We start from the raw sequence: 19,167 nt of genomic DNA, 5'->3' as shown, positions 1-19,167 counted from the left end.
CCTCTCAAGAGTGATGGGGAGAGCGGGTGGGGGGTCTCTACCCACTGATGTTCTCCCCCTTGAGGTACGCTTGGGATTGATCGTTTGGTCCTCAGCAGGCGTTGGAAGGGGGGCGATTGGTTCGAATACAGCGTCTCCCTGGAATATTTTGGCCCTGTTAGCTGGAAGTCCTTGTTGATCATTGGGAATCGGCTGTAGGAAAGTAATGGCTTTGGTTTTGGATAGTGACGGCTGCGGCTCTGTACTGTTGTCGACGGTTTCATGGTAGTTCATTGTGAGAGCAGCATTTGTGGTATGAGAGGAAACGATTTCTGTTCCACGTTATGTGCCCGTGTCGCTGTTTTTACTTCTATTGGTCTACTTTTTTACCGTTCTGGCTCTGGTTCGCCCGAAGTAGTTGCGGCTTGTTTTGGGGAAAGTATGGTCGATTCTCGTTGGCCAGATGTACTCGCTGCCAAAGAAGATATAGGGCAGCTTCCTGGGGTTTTGACGCCTTCTGGAAATTCAGGTCCAACTCTCTGGGCTTTTGTCATTGGAAAATCTAGAGTTGCTTCAAGGATTTCGGTATCAGACAACTCGGTTGAGACATCTAATTTTCTTTTGTATTGCTTCTCAAAGATGTTTTTCAGTGCGTTGGATAGCAGCGGTGTTGGCAGTGTCTTCAACCTAGGTGCTCCTATTTTCTGAGTTCTAAGTAACTTGTACCTTTTTTGGGTCCTTCTATAGAAAGGCGGTTTACCGCTTTGTTAAGTGCTCGTCGAACACGGGGTTTCTCCTTTACACTTTTTTGTTGATTGAATTTTTTTTGTGACTTTCGCTCCACAGGCCTTGTTACATGTGTTGGAGGACCTTCATTATCAAAATCTTTGCTGGCGTCACTTGTACTGCATTCCTGAAACGACACTTGACTCTGATTCAGGCTCGAGCTTGTTTCCACCGATGTGTCTTTATCTTGAAGTTCTGGGAAAATGTCACTAGAAACGCCGTTGGTAAAGTCTGTAGTGTTGTTTGCCATTGGAGGGCTGATTAAAAAGTATGGGACTGCAGTCGTGGCGTTTGCTACACCTTAATGGACTATGGCATCCACTTTGAACGGGGCGTTTACGTTGCAGTCCAGAGGTAGCTGTGCGTTTTGAGCTCTTTCAGTCTTTTCGTGCAGAGCCAAGGTTCCCTCCAGGCAGGGCTCCGCTCTGACCCCAGGGACATCAGATGCGCCAGGTGAGGGGGGCATGTCTGCAGATTTCTCAGCGCTCGTGCTGAACGCCCCATCTGCTTCCTGATCGATGGGGCTCCCATAGCGGGGCTGAAGGGGCCGAGTGACACGCATGGGACCACCAGGTGAGTCGCAGGGAATTTGTCTGTCGTTGGGACCTTTGGTTCTATTTTTTAGAATTGATGGGGTGGGCGTTGCGCACGACTCCCCCGAGGGTCCTCCTCCAGGGCCACAGCTGTCTTGTCGGGTTCTAAATCCGGCAATCCGCTATGGTGCGGGCTGGAAGGGGATGGGAGGGAGAGGAGAAGGTAGAGGGAAATTTCCTGATGAGGGGCCATGTTGGATCACGCGGTGGCTTCTCAACCTACGCCCTTCGGCCTCGTCCATATGTCTGTCGGTACTTCTGGGGGAGGCGGCCAAATCCATTTACTGGCCGAAGGGGGGAGAAAAGCACTCTTTTCACGCTCTAAGTGATTGATAGTTTTCACAAGTGAGGCGAGTATAACAAAAAAGGTGACCTGCAGCTCTCGGCTTCCTCGAGTCCCGAGATCACTGCAGATCACTTTCTCTCCACTTTCCGCTCTGCGTTCCGTGGCGGAATGGAGATTATAAATCCTTTGCAGAAGGATTCCGTCTGTAGCCACGCCTCTTGGGTAGACAGTGAAGAAAAACTGCAGGGCTCTGCCACAGTCACCGCAGATCACTTTCTTTCCGCTCCGCGTTCCGCGGCGGAATGGAGATTATAAATCCTTTGCCGCAGAGGACTCAGTCTGTAGCCACGCCTCTTGGGTAGACAGTGAAGAAAAATTTCAGGGCTCTGCCACAGTCACCACAGATCACTTTCTCTCCACTTTACGCTCCGTACAATTTAGCTTCTAATTTTGTCAGCCATTCGAGATTACTGTGCACCCAGACCTCTGCTCCATATAGAATTTTAGGCAATAATTGTATACCCTCCTTACTTTTGATCAAATAACAGAAGAGTTTAATAATGGAAAGTGGATAATTTAATTTAGTTTGGGTCTGATGAGAATCCCATTTCAAGTTTTCAGACAAAATAAACCCTTGGTAAGCAAATTCATACACCACTTCTATTTATGTATTTAACCTTTTAAGAACCACTGGTAGGCGAGACCCTTTTCTTTTTTTTAAACTGTGCGAAGTGCGTGTGTGTGTTTTCTTTTTTTTTCTAGGGAATTTAGAAGTCTTTGTAATCAAATCAAAGCTGTATCCATGATTATTATGTTGTCGGCATACGCCAACCAAGCAATTTAGGTGGAAAGCATCTCACGAGGGCAAGGTATTTTGAAAGCTCAGCAATGCACAGGTTGAAAAGGGTTGGCACCAATGTGCATCCCTGCTTCAATGCAAGATGAGTGGTGATGTCCCTGGTTACCATCCCAGCCTTTTACAGCTGTGCCTAAAAGCAATACCTTCACTACATTGTTCCTGTGTCATGCAGACAACATTGAAATAGATGTTAAAAGATAAATAACTTTGGAACTGTCTGGGGTCATTCCATGAATGGATGTCTACAAATAAACTATGTTTTAAAGCTAGACCAAAAATCATCTCTGTGCATTTAAGCAACAACCCCACTGCAGATATCCCATGTAATTGAATAAGCGCACTGGGAGCCAATCGATAACCATCAACCACAACACAATCATAGGAATCATATTTAACTAAGCACTCTATTTAAATAAAAAGTCAACTCTGTGACAAATCAATGCACATTTATCACTTCACACCATATAAAAAGATACTCTACTTCTTATGGGCAAAGAATAAAACTGAAATTGTAAAAGCACTTGACTCTGCCTGGGCTTAGCTAAAGTCCTCATTAAACAGATGCAGATTGGCTCTCACTTAAGCAGTGGGATAAACAAAGACTAACATCTTGTTGGAGCTGTTGTGAAGTGCAGATCCTGCAGGGGTGCATTGTAGAGAGCCAGCATCACTATAAATCCAGCTCCATTCCCTCGCTGGCAGATCTTGCTTCCAGCAGTGCCATATTGATGTGTGAAATGGGGAGAACCTACAAACTCCATATTCACCCGGTATGTGCTTGAGACAGAAGTATACATGATACAGTACAAATGACTTCAAATTGGGTATCTCAAAATGAGATTATTGTGAAAATAATGCATAATCCATATGTGCACCCAGCATGAGTATGTCAGCCAATCAGCATCTTGGAATGCCAAGCTGGAACTGATGGTATAAGCCTGCGTTCTAGAACAGCTGATTGCTTCTGGCCCATGATGGGCTCTGTTGTGCTGCACAGCCACTCCGCCTTCTTCTGCTTACCCGCCGGACCCCACCTTAGCGCCCCCAATCCCTTCTCACTTCAGTTACCTGCTGGCCCCACACGTATCCATTCATCAAAAGGAACAACACTCTTTTTATTCTTCCCCAACAAATGCTTTTAGCACTAGGTCCAACAATCCAGGTCTACCTAGGCTTGAGCGAGATGGCCGTTCCAGCTTAAGCCCACCCTGGATATCATTTCGGATATCATGTCATAACACTATTATACTGTGTTACTCTCAATTAGAGTTTTCTAGGGCCTTGCATCTATAGGCTCGAGGGGGTTTACAATGGAGGTGCCAGAGACCTTCCCTACTGCCTCTTTGATGGCTACCAACTTGCCACAGAGTCGTCTTGAAGGTAACTCAGTGGTCCAACAGGTCTTTCGCAAGATGGACAGGCATTCAATGTCATGTATGCAGGAGAAATAGTATGCATTACACTGATTTCACTGATGTAATGTTAGCAGCTGTTATACCCCATGCCTTTAGCCATTCAGATAAACTAACTGGAAGTGATACGGCATAACCTTTGCCCCAGATTATGGGCCGCAGTATTTTCGTAACCCATCTTTATTGAAAACTTTAGGCTGCAGCATATTAATAAACAGTGATGGATAAGAGGCGCAAGGAACCAGCCACTAAACTAGAAAAAGCCACCAGCAGTCCTACTTTGGGTAAAGCATAGTTCTGACTGGTTGAAACCCACAGGGCATGCACATGGGTTCAAGCAGCAACGCAAGGGTAGCGATGGTTGCCATTAAATGATGCCCTTTGGTAAAAATGTACATTCTCTGTGATCATCACTACTCCACTGCTGCATCTGAGAGCAATGGGTCGCAGTGTAGGTATACATTAGATAACAGACATGCATTAAGTTATGGGGGTAGCATTTGTATCAGCATACCATATAGAGCATCAGAGAATAGGTAACATTTACAGATAGCGGGGAACATGAAATAGCGCTGAAGGGGAGTTTGGGGATGTAACAGGCTAGTGGCCCGTAGAGAGTGGTATGCAGGAGAGTTCCTGCGTGGCGTGGCTTCTTGGGAGCTGTATGTTACAGGATAGGAAGCTTCTCCTTGAAGATGCGGCTCTTAATGTGTATTCTGAAATGCATGAGGGTGGGGCGAGAATGACGTTTGCGGCTTCGTAGAGTGAGAAAGCTTGTTTTCAGGTTCTATCTTTTTTGCATTTCTGTTGCTCTAATCTTGCCAGGTCCAGGTTTCTATGTGCTGCCCACCAGCGGTGGTGGCACTGTCTGCCAAGTAGGAGGGAGTGGGCACGGGACAGTTTTGTTCATGATGCTACTGGCTTTGAAAGTGATGCATTTTGAAGTTTAGCCAATCAAGTCTAATGAGTGTGGGCATTATGTGGCCATAGTTTCAGAGGCCATTGGCAGCTCCCATAAGCGCTACAATGTTGCATATGCAAGTAGGCCTATGGCCAGTTGCGACCCTTCTTTTCCTTTCTGGCTCCTTAAATACGAATACACACCAAAGAATTATGCAAGGAGATTGACCGTTTTTTGGCATTGTGAATGATGCACAGTTAGCACGTGGATAAGATGCACATTATTAGTTCAAATACGCACACACCACAAACAAATTGTGTGAAGCAAAGCTATCTTGTTTTTGAGTTACAGATAACATCGTAAATTGTATCCTGTACTATTGAAATCGACGAGGTGTAAAAGACTTACTGGCGTGTGGAAGCAGCAGCAGAGCTGCGTGAGGAACGGGTGGTTCCTTGCAAGCGCCAGGATCTGTTTCTCGGTCATGGTGCATTCCACGTCATCGTCCTGCAGGATGACGTCTTTCTTTAACACTTTCACCGCGTATAAATCCCCCGACTTCTTTAATTTTGCGAGCATCACCTAAAGTAGAGAGAGAAGAAGTCCCTGTAAACACCAGCCGCCGAGAAAGGAGCACAACACTCAAAGGTTTGAAGAAATGTGCACTTTGTAATTAGACATTTTTTCAAATGATTGTTTTGCTGTTTTCATAAAGGGGTTGCTCCTTGCCCACGCCCATCACCCATTCTTGCTCACCATAAACACTTTACTTTTTGGGAAAGGGACACTTCTGTAAAGTGTCAGAAACATAGTTTAATAATCTAAACAACGCACCAGGTTGACCCTGGTCAGTAATGAACCCAACTTAAAAACTGCTGCGTGACAGGGAGAAAAACTCCAGCAGTCCACAAGAGAGAATCTAATCCATGAAACAAAGAAACCATCTAGAATCCATGGGTATGTAGCACACTCCATGCTTATGGAAGAAACCCGATGGCAAGGCCACCCACTGGCACGCATTCAGTATCATACACTACGCTTAAGGCACATCGCACAAAACCTCTGTGACGAGAATGCAGCTATTTCTGCGTGCCTCTTCGATATGGGTATCTAATAGGGACTTGGCCTGCCCTATCCACTTTTGTACTGGTCAAAATGCACACACGCTTTTATACTCGTCTGATGAATTTCTCATACTTTGGACTCCGGTTCCCAGAAGATGTTCAATTTATAGTGCTTTGAGACCATACCAAGGGCAGTAAGTGCTATACAAATGACAACTACATTACAGTACATTGATTATCCATATCCAACTCCAAGGAACTTAGAAGCCAACAAAATAGAAATCAAATAGCGTCAATGTACGTATGTGATGGGGTCTATATGGCATGAACCTAGCAGTGAAGCAACCACCAGCGGTCACAGTTAAGGGTACAATACAAGTCAATATGGTTAAACACATACAAGGAGCCGTAGAACACCACTTGCAACCCGCCATTATGTGTGTCTCACACATAAATCCCGGTGAAAGAAGGTTTTGCTATGAAAAAGTCAGAGGAAAAAATACAAATAACACAATATAAGTGATAGAATGGCAGACTCGACAAAAAATGAAGTAAATTAAAATAAAACAAATTTAGGCTAAAGCTCCATACTGGCAAGGGCCACGAAAAGGTAAATAAACCCATACCAAGTGAATATATGTAGATATGTCATCACAAACCTAAACAATACTAAAATGAGGACATTGTCAAAATAATTTAAACAGTGGACACAGAGGAAAAACCTCCACATGAAGTGATAAAAGGGAGCCAGCTTCAAGAAAGTGAAACAATATTTCAAAGGGGACAGCCACAAGGGGACCGTTTAAATCTACAAGTCATTGAAAAGACAAAAGATAAGTAGTGGGGTCCTGCGTGCTACCCTGCTGTGGAAGTAGGGGTGGGGTAGAGAGAGCGACAGAGAAAGAGTAAGAGCGTGAGAATGGGATAGAGTGGGTATGTGAGGGAGAGAGAGACAGATCGAGAATACACTGCGCACGACAACCAAAATTATAATGATCAAAAGTTATTAAAAAGAGAAAAGTATCTCAAACACAAAAGAAAGGAATTTTATAGGACTTCAGTAATACCAACAATTAATCAATCGTTTACATTGCCAGGCAAAATAAAACATTTGTGGAGAAAGTCTCAGAGTTTTTTTTGTCATGTTTAACATTCATCAGCCCTTCAAGCCAGCTATAAAGTCTACATAGAAGGTGTATTAAAAGAAACTGCACAAAAACAAAAAATGAACTCTTCTCTGGGCGGGGCGGGTTATCTCCTGGACTGGAAAGGACAGTAAGGAAGGGAGCGTTCCAAATGTGGGTGGCTTATGGGATAGTCTTGAAGTAATAACTACATGGAAGAAGTGGAGAGAAAAAAGAGCGAGTCAGCAAGACTAAATCACGCAGACCATTGCCGGTGTTGTATAGTTACCGCACACATATTTCAGAGTCCCTGTAGTCATGTTCAAGTTCGAAATCGTACAGAACGAAGACTTTTTGGGATGGCTTAGAACTTTAGCGCTGCACGAAACTTTCCAAAATAAATATAGACCCGACTCAGATGGGTGTGTCGGGGTGGGGGCAGTGTCATGAAATAAACCCTCCCCCATAACAAGGTCTCTGACGGGAGACTTTATTTTTAAATAAAGTCTCCCCGGGAGAATTTATTAATACTTTTCTCAGAGGGCGCAAAAGCAGTCTTCCCCCCGGAGATTCTATTTCAGAATAAAGTCTGCGGTGGAGAATTCATTCTGAAATGAAATTGTAAGGGAGATAGTTTGTGCAGGGCGGGATATATTTGGCGGCACTGGGAAAGTTATAGGGGGTATAATGAAAAGCATTTTTTCCCTTTCATTCTCCCTTCTCCTACAGCCCGAACAATTGGACAGTTTTATGTTAAAACTTTGCATGGCTTCTGGTCTCAGAAGCATGATTTCACAAATCTGGTGCACATCTGTCCAGTGGTTTGGTTTCGGTTATAGTGCCCCAAGGTAGACAACAATGAATCAGTGATACCTGAACATTCTGCAGACCAATATATATATATATATATATATATATATATATATATATAGCATAGCGTTCACCTGATTGCCTATAATCGGGTCATGGCTGCAAATACAACTCTGGGTGGTTCATGAACCGGTTTGTGGACCTAGCAAGGGGGACTCAGATTGACTGGTTGTTTGTGGACATAGTAAGGGGGACCCAGATTGACTAGTTGTTTGTGGACCTAGTAAGGGGGACTCAGATTGACTAGTTGTTTGTGGACCTAGTAAGGGGGACTCAGATTGACTAGTTGTAAGAAGAATTTTCAAAAGACCACCATTGTGGATTTTTTCTGTGGTCCTGCACACCACACAATTCAAAACATTTGAAAAGGGGCATATTGTAGCCACCTGCAACACCCCACGACCCATGAAAGGTTGTGGGGTGCACAGTGGGGTGCACTAGGGCCCACAAACTGTAGAAATGCCATTGCTTCAGTGGGTTTCTGTCAATTCCACTCTGTGGGTCGACCAGTGTCCTGTGCAAAAGGATCCAGGTTTCAGAAAAAACCGTCCCAGATCACAGACCCAACGTGCACCTGGCATGGACCCCCAGAACAGGTCTGAAAGAGAGCAGTAGTATGTGCACCCACATGGACCATGGGCAGTTGCCCATTGACCCATACATTGTACAAAACTGGCAACTGAAACTGTACGTCAGGCCAATTGGATACTTGGAGGTGGCTTGACAGGGTCTGGGGACATGCCCAAATAAATGCTTTGGGCAAAGTGTCTGAAGGCCATAGCCGCAAGCTGGGGCCAGTGGCCCATCAACCTACCTGGGGGTAAAGTAGGCACTTAACCTGGCCTCAGACCAGTACCAACGTCTTTTTGGTTGGCTTGTCAGGATCTGGTGCATGGCTGAAGGCCAAGTCCTGACAAACTGACCACTGTCTGTGGTTGCAAGGGTTATCTAGTCATAGCATCGAATGCCAACGCATCAAATGCCTTACCATCCAAAACAAAGCATAAAAAAAAGCATCTAATGCAGTTTTTTTTTTAAGGTAAAGGGTTTATTTTAATTGTATTGGGTTTTTAAAGGTTAAAAAAGGGGGAATAGGGGGAAACCCCCATTACATTTTTTAAAAAAATGCATTCAATGCTTTGGCATTCGATGCAATGACTATATACCGGTTGCAAGCTATGGCCAGTAACCCACAGTTCACAAGAAGGTTGTGAGAGAAACCTGAAGGTGCTCTCGCCTCTACTCTCTTGGGATCTTCTGGTTAAGTGACCTGGGATGGGCCATCGCTTTTGGATCCCGACCCTGGCGGTGTACAAGCGATGGAAGATCACCCAAGTGGAGGGGTCTCGTGGATTGGAGAGAGGGTACCTGATAGCGAGACATGGCATCCCCCCTTTCCTGATATTAATCTACCCTCCCCTTAGCCTTTATGGGCTATTGCCAATCACAGTACATCATCCCCTATTCATTTCCCTTGAGCTTGGAAGAAGAAGAGGCAACTAGTAGGAGTGAAGATAAAGTAAAAACCACTCTGGTACTGTGACGAAGAAGAGAGATTTAGAGGCATATAGCCATGAAGATAAGGCATTTTATTTATTTATTTATTGTGCATTTGTAAGGCGCTTATACATCAAGTAAATTGTGTTTCAAAGCACCCACAGGGCAACAGGGAGGGAACAAAGGAATTAAAATCAAATATAACAATGAAAGATAGAGGCGGACCTACTAGGCCTTGTGAGCATTCCGAAAGTAAAAGTGCAGTGAGAAAGAAGGGATGTGGGAGTGGGGGTGGGGGGTAATTGCCAGGTGTATGAAGAAGAAAGTGCTAAGATAGCGAGCTGCTGTAAGTGCCTAGGTGACAGTGGTCAGCTGCCAATAAATATGTAAGTGCAGGCATGTGGTGGCATAGGCCAGTGGGTGCCAAGGCAAGTGCTGTGAGTGGGCGGAAGCTGAAGGCGATTTGTTGTGGGAGGCTAGGACCCAAGAGGACACATAAGGGCCCTGGTCACCAAACTCAGCAACTGTGGGGTTTATCAGAGGAGGGAGGAAGGGAAGGAGGAGGTGAAAAGGAAAGTCTTGGGAAGCTTCCGGAATTTGAGGAGATCCGGCTCAAGACAAAGAGGAAGGGGAAGGCTGTTCCATAGGAGGGAGCCTGCTGAGGAAAGAGATTGGCCACCAGGTTGCTGTTTAGCGAAGCACTCGACACACTGGGGGTTGGTGCCGGAGGAACATTAAGATCTGGAGGGAGAGTATTTAGTGAGAGCAAGTTGTAGATAGTGTGGTCCCCGGCCCCAGACAGCCTTATGGATGATGCAGATGGATTTTAATTTCATCCTTGCAGCAACTGGGAGCCAGTGGAGAGTTTTTAGGGCTGGCGAGATGCAGTCCTTGGGTGTGAGGCAGAGGATAAGTATTGCAGCCCTATTCTCAATTAGCTGGAGAGGTTGTAGAGAAGAAGAGGGCAGATTAAGGAAAAGGCAGTGGTCGAAGTGAGCAGGAGCAGTGCTCCTCTCCTTTTTTAATTAAGTTTTACTGTTCCTATACTTTTATTTTAAAAAGAAACTGTTCCGGAATGGTTTCGTTTTAAAATAAAAGTGTAGGAAGAAGTTGAAACATGTACTTTCTGTGCACTGCACTGAACCTTCCCTTAAAAAGCAGGTGAATGTGTTTGGGGGTTTGTATTGTGTGTGGGAGGGGGCGTGGTGATGGGGTTTGTGGGGAGTGGTTGCAGGCCAGCAGGGAACATAGTTCCACTATTTCTTTTCGTACACTTCGAATCCTGTGAGATGGCTATTGCAGTAGTCTAGCCTAGAGAGAACCAGAGCTCTAGAGACATTGAACATCTGGATGAAAGTGAGGAAAGGAAGAATTCCTTTGAGGAGGTGGAGTTGATAGTGGGCCTTCTTGGCAAGGTCCTGGATGTGATGGAGGAAGGAAAGAGAGCAGTGGAAGATGACTACAAGGTTTCTGGCTTCAGATGAAGGAGAAGTGGGAGAGCCCATAGAAGATGGACAGAGTGAGGGGCAGAAAGAGGGAGCAGGAGTCCCAATTGGAAGGTTCTCATTCTTGCTGGCGTTGAGGCAGGGGTCATTGGAAGTACACCAGGACTGAATGGCAAATAGGCAGTCAGGAATGATGGCGGAAGTAAGGAGAGGATCAGAGGGAAGTTTGAAGAAGGGTTGTGTGTCAACTGCATAACACTGGAAGTTTGGGGAGAATGTGGAAATGAGGTGTGCAAGTGGAGCAAGATAGGTGTTAAAGAGCCTGGGAGAAAGGTTGGAGCCCTGGGGGACACCGCAGGTGGAGACAGGTGGGGGAGGAGAACAAGCCCAGAATACCCTGAGATGGATGGTCACTGAGGAAGGAGGTCAGTCAGTGTAGTGCCCGCTCCGAGATACCTAGGGTATTGGGGAGCCGTTTTATGAGGATGCAGTGGTTGACCGTATCAAATGCAGAGGAGAGATCAAGTAGAATGAGAACAGCTAGAGAGTTGGAATCAAGAGATGCAAGCAGTTCCTCACATGTGTTCAGAAGAGCAGTTTCCGTGCCTCTGGATGCTCGGAATCCAGATTGATGGTCGTGGAGGCAACACGTTCACTGTGCTGGGTCAGTTGGGGGAAGACCAGCTTCCCCAAGAGTTTCCCAAGGAAGGGGGTGATCGATATGGGGCGGTAGTTGGCTGGACAAGATGGGTCTGCAGAAGGTTTTTTCAGGAGGGAGCGCACAATGGAGGAGGGGAAGATCCACTAGCAAAAGAGAGGTTGCAGAAATCAGCGAGTGCAGAGGTAAGAGAGACAATATTGTCCTTCATGGTTCTACAGGAGCAGGGGGAAACCTGTTTGGAGGACCTCATCAGGTGTGATAGGAGAGAAGGAGGAGCGAAAGGCAGAGGGAGGATGGAAGGCTATAGGAGGCAGGGAGGCAGGGCGTGTTCAAATAACTCCTAGAAGCCTATGGAGACACTGGAAGTTACATCAACCACGATATACTCAGTGGAATCCAAGATGGCGGCTCCTTGATAACATCTCTATCCACTAACAATGCAGGTCTAGTCTTTTTCTTCCACTTTGTCCTTCTTCTCTTTCTACCAATTGTTCGTACTTATTCCCCGCGAACAAACTGGTAACTGCGTTGCTACTCTGTTCTATAGCATTGCTCCCTTGTTGTTCGCTCGTATCTTTTGGTACCTGCTCTCACTCAGACCTCCTTCTGAGTCCTCCCTCTTTCCCTCCTCCTTTTCCCTTCCTTTGCAAGTCACTGTCACTTCGGTTTCTTCCTATTCCTTTCTTCCCACTTCCGACTCCTCCGTTCGGAGCCTGTCGCCTATTAGCCGTTCTCGGCACTGTTTTCTGCTCTCTGTCTTTTCTGCCGCCCTTGGCATCCTATCCCTCCGTCTCCTATTCGCCGCCGTTTGCGGCCCCTATTCTTTCAACTGTTCGCAGCTACTTCCAGTGCTTACCTTTTCTGCCGCCCTCAGCATTTATTTTCCTCCGGCTTCGGTGGGCCTCCGTTTGCAGTTTCTGTTGTTGCAGCCGCTCGCGGCTTCTTACTGCGCTTACCTTTCACCCGTCTCAGCTTTGACTTACCTAACTCTTCTTCTTCACGGTTCTAGCTGTCCTTCTCTCTCTCCTTTCATTCTTCTGTCTCTCCTCTGTCCCTTTATTCTGCTGCCCCTTTCCTTACCTTCTTGCTACAGCCGTCCACGTATTCTACTGCATTCAAGAATCTTCAGCCATTTTTGCACCAATCAGATTGGGAAATTCTTCGTCCTTCTACCTGACACTACGGACATTGTGCATCTATCCTCCTCTACACCTGCAGAGTCTGGGTTTTCTTCCCCAAGAGGGTTTCCCAGGGGGCGGCCCCCTGGGGAGCACAGAGCACAGATTATCTGGCCTCTGAACCTCCAGGGGGACGCCTCTTACCTCTTCACGTCTGACCAGAGTCCGAAGAGCCGTGAGTACCCCGTCTGAGTACCGAAGTTGTAAGAGGTTGTAAGAGGGGGACGGGGGGAGAGGGACGCAAGGGTGTTCAGGATTTCCTGAGTTTTTGCTGTGAAGTGTGTGGCCAGTGCATTGCAGAGGGCTATGGAGGGAAGAGGTAAGGAGGAGACTGCCAAGGGTTGGCTAGTTCCCTGCAGATTTCAGCCGTGTTGTTGGATGCACGCCTGGATGTGGGCCCTTTTCTTGGTGTGGATGGAGAGTCTGTATTGCCTTTGGAGCAGGAAACAGGCCAGTTTGTCAGAGGGTGAGCCTGAGGTCTGCCACTTCCATTCTGCAGCTCTGTACTTGCTTTTTAGGGCTGCAAGTTCGGAGTCGTACCAGGTTTTAGGCTTGGAGGCATGTTTCAGGCGTATCCTCATGAATTTCAAGGGTATTAGTGATGGCAAGATGGAGGATGCTGAGAGCAGAGTTGGAGGTAGAGTCTGTAGTGGGCAGAGAAGGGGGATGAAGGTAGATGCAAAGGCGGCAGCTGACACTCTTTTCATCAGACGGATGTTCGTGAACAGGGTTGGCAGGGCTGGGTAAGGTGGAGTCAGAGTGCTGAGAGGGCCCAGGTGACAGGAGAGGAGAGTGGTCTGACCAGGAGAGTGAGGTGATCAGTGGGGAGGAGAGTGAAAGATCAGTGTGGATGAAGACATCAAGAGTGTGTCCAGCCGAGTGGGTAGGACCAGAAGGGAGAATGGAGAGGGAAAGCGAGGTGCAGAGGTCACGGAAGAGAGTGGATGCCGTGATTGAGGAGTCAATGTGGATGTTGAAATCGCCCACAAGAAGGAGTTTAGAGGTGGTTGGGAGGAGAGAGGAGGAGAAATCAGCCCATTCAGAGAGGAACAGGGTGGTAGAGCCAGGTGGCCTGAGATGGTGGAAATGGTCATAGAGGAGGTGGGAGAGATGACCAGCTTGCAAACCAGGCTCTCGAGGGAAGAGTAAGGCTGTGTGGGTATGAGGGAATAAGGGACCCACCCAGAGAATATGAGAGCAACCTCACCGCCTGCACGGTTAGGGCGAGGCTTGCAGATGATCTTATACCCATCAGGGAGAAGGGAGTCAAAAGCAGTGACTGAGCTGGCATTGAACCAACTCTCTGTAAGAGCAAGGATATTGAAGTCAAGGCCTTCAATAAGGAGGCAGATGTCGGCAAGTGTTTGATGGCAGAAGGAGCATTAAGCGTGGCTAGATGCAAGAGGTCTCCATCTTTGAAGGTTTTCTGAGGAGGGTACAGGGGCGGGGTACACCAGTCAGAGGGGGGGGCAGAGAGAGTGGAGGAAGAAGCAGCAGAAGTGGGCATTAAGCATGTCACACTAATGGGTTGACACAAGGTCAGGCAATCAGGAATACCTTGTTACACCTGCAACCCATTACTAATCAGGGAACATATAAAAAGTGGCATTCAGAACTGCAGAGAGAGATGCAAGAAAGGTGCAGGAGGTGCAGAACTTGTGACCGTGATGCCTGGAGAAGAGAATCCAGGGTCGTGACGAGGTGCGAGAAGCAGAGATGCTGAAATGCTAACAAACATCCCGGGAATCCCGCTGAGAGTGCAGTGCAGAACTGGGAGCCCTTTAGAGGCAAGGCAGAGAGTGACCGCTGCGAAGGGGCAGAGGCGTAGCCCAGCACAAAGACCTGTGTGCATAGACTGAAACACCCAGCAAGGAGCTGCAGCCCGGTAAGTGTCTGTGGGCACTCAGAACTCCGGGGCACTCTGAAAAGGGGCTACTGAGCCTGAATCACTTTTAACTTGCATATATTGAATGCCGAACATAATGAAAGGGGCTGCTAAGCCCGTATCACTTTCAACTAGTATATATTGAATGTCGAACGTAACGCAAGGTGTTGCTGAGGCCCAATCACTTTCAACTTGCACATATTGACTGCTGAACATAAAGAAAGGGGCTGTTGAGCCTGAATTACTTTCGACTTGCATACATTGAATGCCGAATATAACGAAAGGGGCTGCTGAGCCCGAATCACGTTCCACTTGCATATGTTGAGTGATGAACGTATCGAAAGGGGTTGTTGAGCGCGAACCACTAAAGGGTTATAAACAATTGAAAGATGAATGTAATGAGAGGGGTTGTTTAACCCACACAGTGAACACTTGCACATTTGAATATAAGCTATGGGAAACCTATGGTTGCACAACCTGTAATGGGTACACTGTGTGGTATGACAACTACGCCTAGACCAGTAAGTTTCATAATGTCAATCTTGCTAACATCAATACTTAAATCACAAGCAAGATATGTGGTTGCTTGACCTGAGATGGGTGGACCGTGCGGTCTGACAACTGACAACTGCTGCCTAGACCAGAAATCACTAAAGGTTTGATCAGCAGCAAAGAGGCATGACCTATGGGTGAAGTGAACCAAAGGAAAGATCAAGCAGACCCCATATTCTCCTACAAACTTGTGAACTTATGAATTGAAGGAACAAGTCAACTGCTGAAATTGACTCTTGGGGAAGGGAACCCGGAGGGAAAAAGCTGGAGAATATTTGTCTCAGGGAAGGGAGTCCCAAGACCACAGTGTTGTCTGAACATTTAGTTAAATTTTAACTTGGGGAAGGGAACCTCAAGACCTTCATCTGATGCAAACTGTGATAGATTAGAATCTACAGAAGGTAACTTCTGAACTTGATCAGTCCTTATTGCAAAAAGGTTACATTGGAACAGTGTTGAACTTGAAACAGAGAACTTTAGAGGAAACTGAATTGCCACTCTTTGAACATTTACTTTGGAACACTGACATTTTGGTTGAGAGACTCTTCCCCACTAGTTGTGTTATAGTTGAGGACAAGCATAGCTTTTGACACAGAGACCTTTTGCTTTGGACACATTGACCTAGACTTTCCTTTGATTTCTTTAGCCAGGGAATTCCTGCCATAGCATTGGGTTAGTAAGGCGTTACACCATCCTGATCATTAATAAAGCTTTGTTTAAAATTTATTTAGTTGTCTGGGTGTTCTCTCTTGATACCATGCCTGTCTCACAGTTGCAAGTGGGCCTGGCTGCAGACCAGTAGAGAGGCCACTATGTATGGCTTGGAGGAGCCTGAGGCATGGCCTAAGGCAGTGGTTTCCTAACATTTCTATACAAATTTGGGTGGGCAAAGTGGCTGTGGTGAGTGGCCCACAAACGCGAAAGTGTTTAAGTCTGGTTGTTGTTACCCTAGATAACATAGGTATCTGGCCCTTGTCCTCCTTCACCCATTTAGGAGGAACCCCTGGTGCCCCAGACTCAGGATGTCCACTGCACCACTCTGCCATTTCCTACTGCGTCTACCTGCGTCCTTGCTGGTACATCTGTAGGAACTCTGCATCCATTTCTTGGGACTTGTGTCACAACCTTTTGCGCTTGGTATCACAACTCTTTGGTACTTGTGTGACAGCACAACTCCATGCATAGTGTTTAGGTCGGTGGCGAGCACTAGAACTGTTTCTGAGTGGAATAATCCATTTCAAAATGGCCAACAGGGAAGTTTGTGACCTCTGCAACCTCACTTCTGGACGTTTTTCGGTGCACACTATTAGCGTTTTGTGGGGAGACGACATGAGATCCCCCCCCATGGTCCCAGGCATGGTGCGTCCCAATGCTCTGTGTCTGCTCTTTCTAGCCACCATGCTTTCCTTATCTTTCGTTCCACTCTGTTGCAACAGCGGCCTCCTCCTGTAGAGCCCTAATGGTTCCTTTCACTCTTGCTTTTCTTTTCTGTTTCCTCCTCAAAGGTTTCATGTATTTCTCAAAGATTTTTCTGTCTGCCTCTTTACTGTTGGCTGGAGTTCATCCCCTAGCTCTGCAAGTCTTGTCACCACCCCAAGGCAGCATGGTTGTAAAGCAAGATCCCCTTACCTGTTGACGTCACCTGAAGATGGGAAGGTGCAACCAATACTATAGGAATTCTGTGTGAAGTACATTAACAACGACGATGAGGTGAGGATAGAGAATGCGGAGAGAGGGGGAAAGAGCAGCAGGCCAGTATGAAGCTTAAGGGTGTAAAAGGCATCAACACATGAACCGAGATCATTGACGGAAGTATGGAGACACACGGTTCACCTTCACTGTTCCCTTTATCAAGTAGCATCCAGGATCGAGTGTAAATTGCCAGGGAAGTAATGTCTGCCATCATGTGGTTGTCACAGCTTTTACAAAGTCTAAAATGATATGGGTGCTGCCATCTTGGGAATGGCAAAGACGGTGCATCAGCAGTGGTTTTATCTGGTAATCTCCAGCAGTCCTGAAATTATGTAGAAAAGGAAGGGATGGATTCAGCAGAAACCTTCTTCCAACCATGTGCTCTTTATGTAAGGAAGAGCGAGCGCCCACCTATAAATATGTAGTTTCACAGTCCCTGTCTCTTTCAGAGGCTACTAAAGCATCATAGCTCCATTTACAGGTAAAGAATACACAATGCTTGGGACTTGAGCTGCTTAGAAGGAACATAGCAGTCCCACAGCTACAAAACTCTGAAATGCACCCACTTACACATTAAAGTTGCTATGTCATTGTCATCCACATTTTTTCCGGGCAAGTAACCATCCACAGCTTTTGCCAGATGGTAGATCGCACATGGAGCAACCTCTCATCCCCTTTGCCAGGGACTGCGTCCCGTCAATTGGGCAACGCTTCATTTACATTCCTTGTCTCCCCCAGAGCAATTAGCCCATCAGCCGACATGGCTATCTAAAGTAACTTCTAATATATGCCCAAACTCACTACCTTGACAATTTTCACAGGGCCAACAAGTGATTTGGATCAACCTGAAAATTACGAGTAGCACTCCACAACATCTCTATCGGAACCAATAGTACAGGTAATGTTGCACACAGTTGTTGAAAAGTGAACACTTATGTTGACTAAACCACTGCCCTGCCACCCTCCCACATCAATCTGGAAAAAATACAGCAAATTCCATATGATCTTGACACTTAGCAAGTCATTTTCAGTTTCTATATGCACTGGGATCTGCTCATTCTCTAATTCTATTTGGGAGGGCCTAATGAATGCTCGTCTGCATTTCAACACAACTGTCAATCTGTGCTTTCCCAAACACGACGACTCGGGCCTTACCCCAAAGATGTCTAATTTCTGCACTCCTACGCTGCATATTTCCAATGGTTTCTACACCCGTTAGTATGTCCTGCTCTGTGCCAAAACTCCCTAAACTACAACAGATCATGCATCTGAAAGTGCTCATCCAGCCGAGTTCCAGAGGTTTATCAGAATAGAGCTAGCCCCACTCCTTTGGTCCAATCTAGTAAACCAACGGTGCACCCCTAGAATACCCAAGACAACACCTGCAGCTCTCTTAACATGAGAATGTAGCCCAAGAGGGACCCAGCCTCCCAGACCGGCATAGCAACCCACATAAAGCTCCTAGCACAACTCAATTATTTCTGGAGAGCCTGGTTCGGGGCATTGCTCACAGAAGGAAAAGGGGTCAACGCCCACCCTCAATTGCCAGTATCTATAGTTCCACCATGCTTCCTTGCCTTCAGAACCTGGTCATTCGTGGCATAGGGAGTTACGAGGAAGTTATTTTCTTTCCTTTCTCCTAAGCATTGCTAGAGCCCAGCACATCAGCTCCCAGCTGCTGTGATGCTCATGGCAACACATGGCGCGTGTAGTGATCTGCATATGTACGTTTATGTTCAATGTACTGCGAGGCTGCATGGAATGTGTTGGAATGGTATCATGCAAGTGGAATGTAGTATGCAGAGGGTTCCTGAAGTTACTGTTTGTGCACTAGTAGAGGGACAGTGGAACTAGAAGGATGCTTGTTACCACTCTCCTACATCTGATCTACATCTGTAACCAAGACTTAATAAAGGAGCATTCCTTTTATATTATCCTGACCTGGATTCTGCATCATCATTACATACTTTGAGACCAGGAGAATACTTCAGTGTGGCTCAGAGAGGGCCCACATTTTCCCGTTCAGCTTGGTCATCGACTGTACAGTATATAAATCCTCCTAATTGTGCAGGCAGGAGAACCAAAGCAGATCTTTCAACTAGACCTTGGCCCAGGGGTTGCGTCGTACCAATAGGAGAACAATTCACTAGTTCACTCCCTTTCCAACTTCAGATGAAACAACCCATTGGGTGGATAAGACCATCAGGGTGGCCAGTCAAAATGACGCCAAACCTGATCCGGTCAACAAGGTGGGCAATTCAAAATGGCTGTAAAGCGACATGTAGCATATTGCTTGCTGTCACCCAGAATAGACATTCATCAAGCTAGCACAGCCAATCAACAACCAGTACTGCCACACATCACATGCAGTACCACAAACTAA

General features: G+C 46.4%; 1 protein-coding gene across 1 annotated transcript in view; it reads right to left on the bottom strand.

The window, feature by feature from the left end:
* PRKCH (protein kinase C eta) overlaps window positions 1–19,167 on the bottom strand; it is an 895,425-nt gene that overhangs the window by 292,094 nt on the left and 584,164 nt on the right. The window contains exon 9 of the mRNA XM_069638927.1: window positions 5,225–5,398. Within this exon, the coding sequence (XP_069495028.1) occupies window positions 5,225–5,398 (174 nt within the window). The remainder of the gene's footprint in view (window positions 1–5,224; window positions 5,399–19,167) is intronic.

The sequence above is a fragment of the Ambystoma mexicanum genome, chromosome 14, assembly GCF_040938575.1.
Source record: "Ambystoma mexicanum isolate Mex_15411 chromosome 14, UKY_AmexF1_1, whole genome shotgun sequence".
Taxonomy (NCBI): Eukaryota; Metazoa; Chordata; class Amphibia; order Caudata; family Ambystomatidae; genus Ambystoma; species Ambystoma mexicanum.
This window is presented reverse-complemented; position numbering and strand designations above follow the sequence as displayed.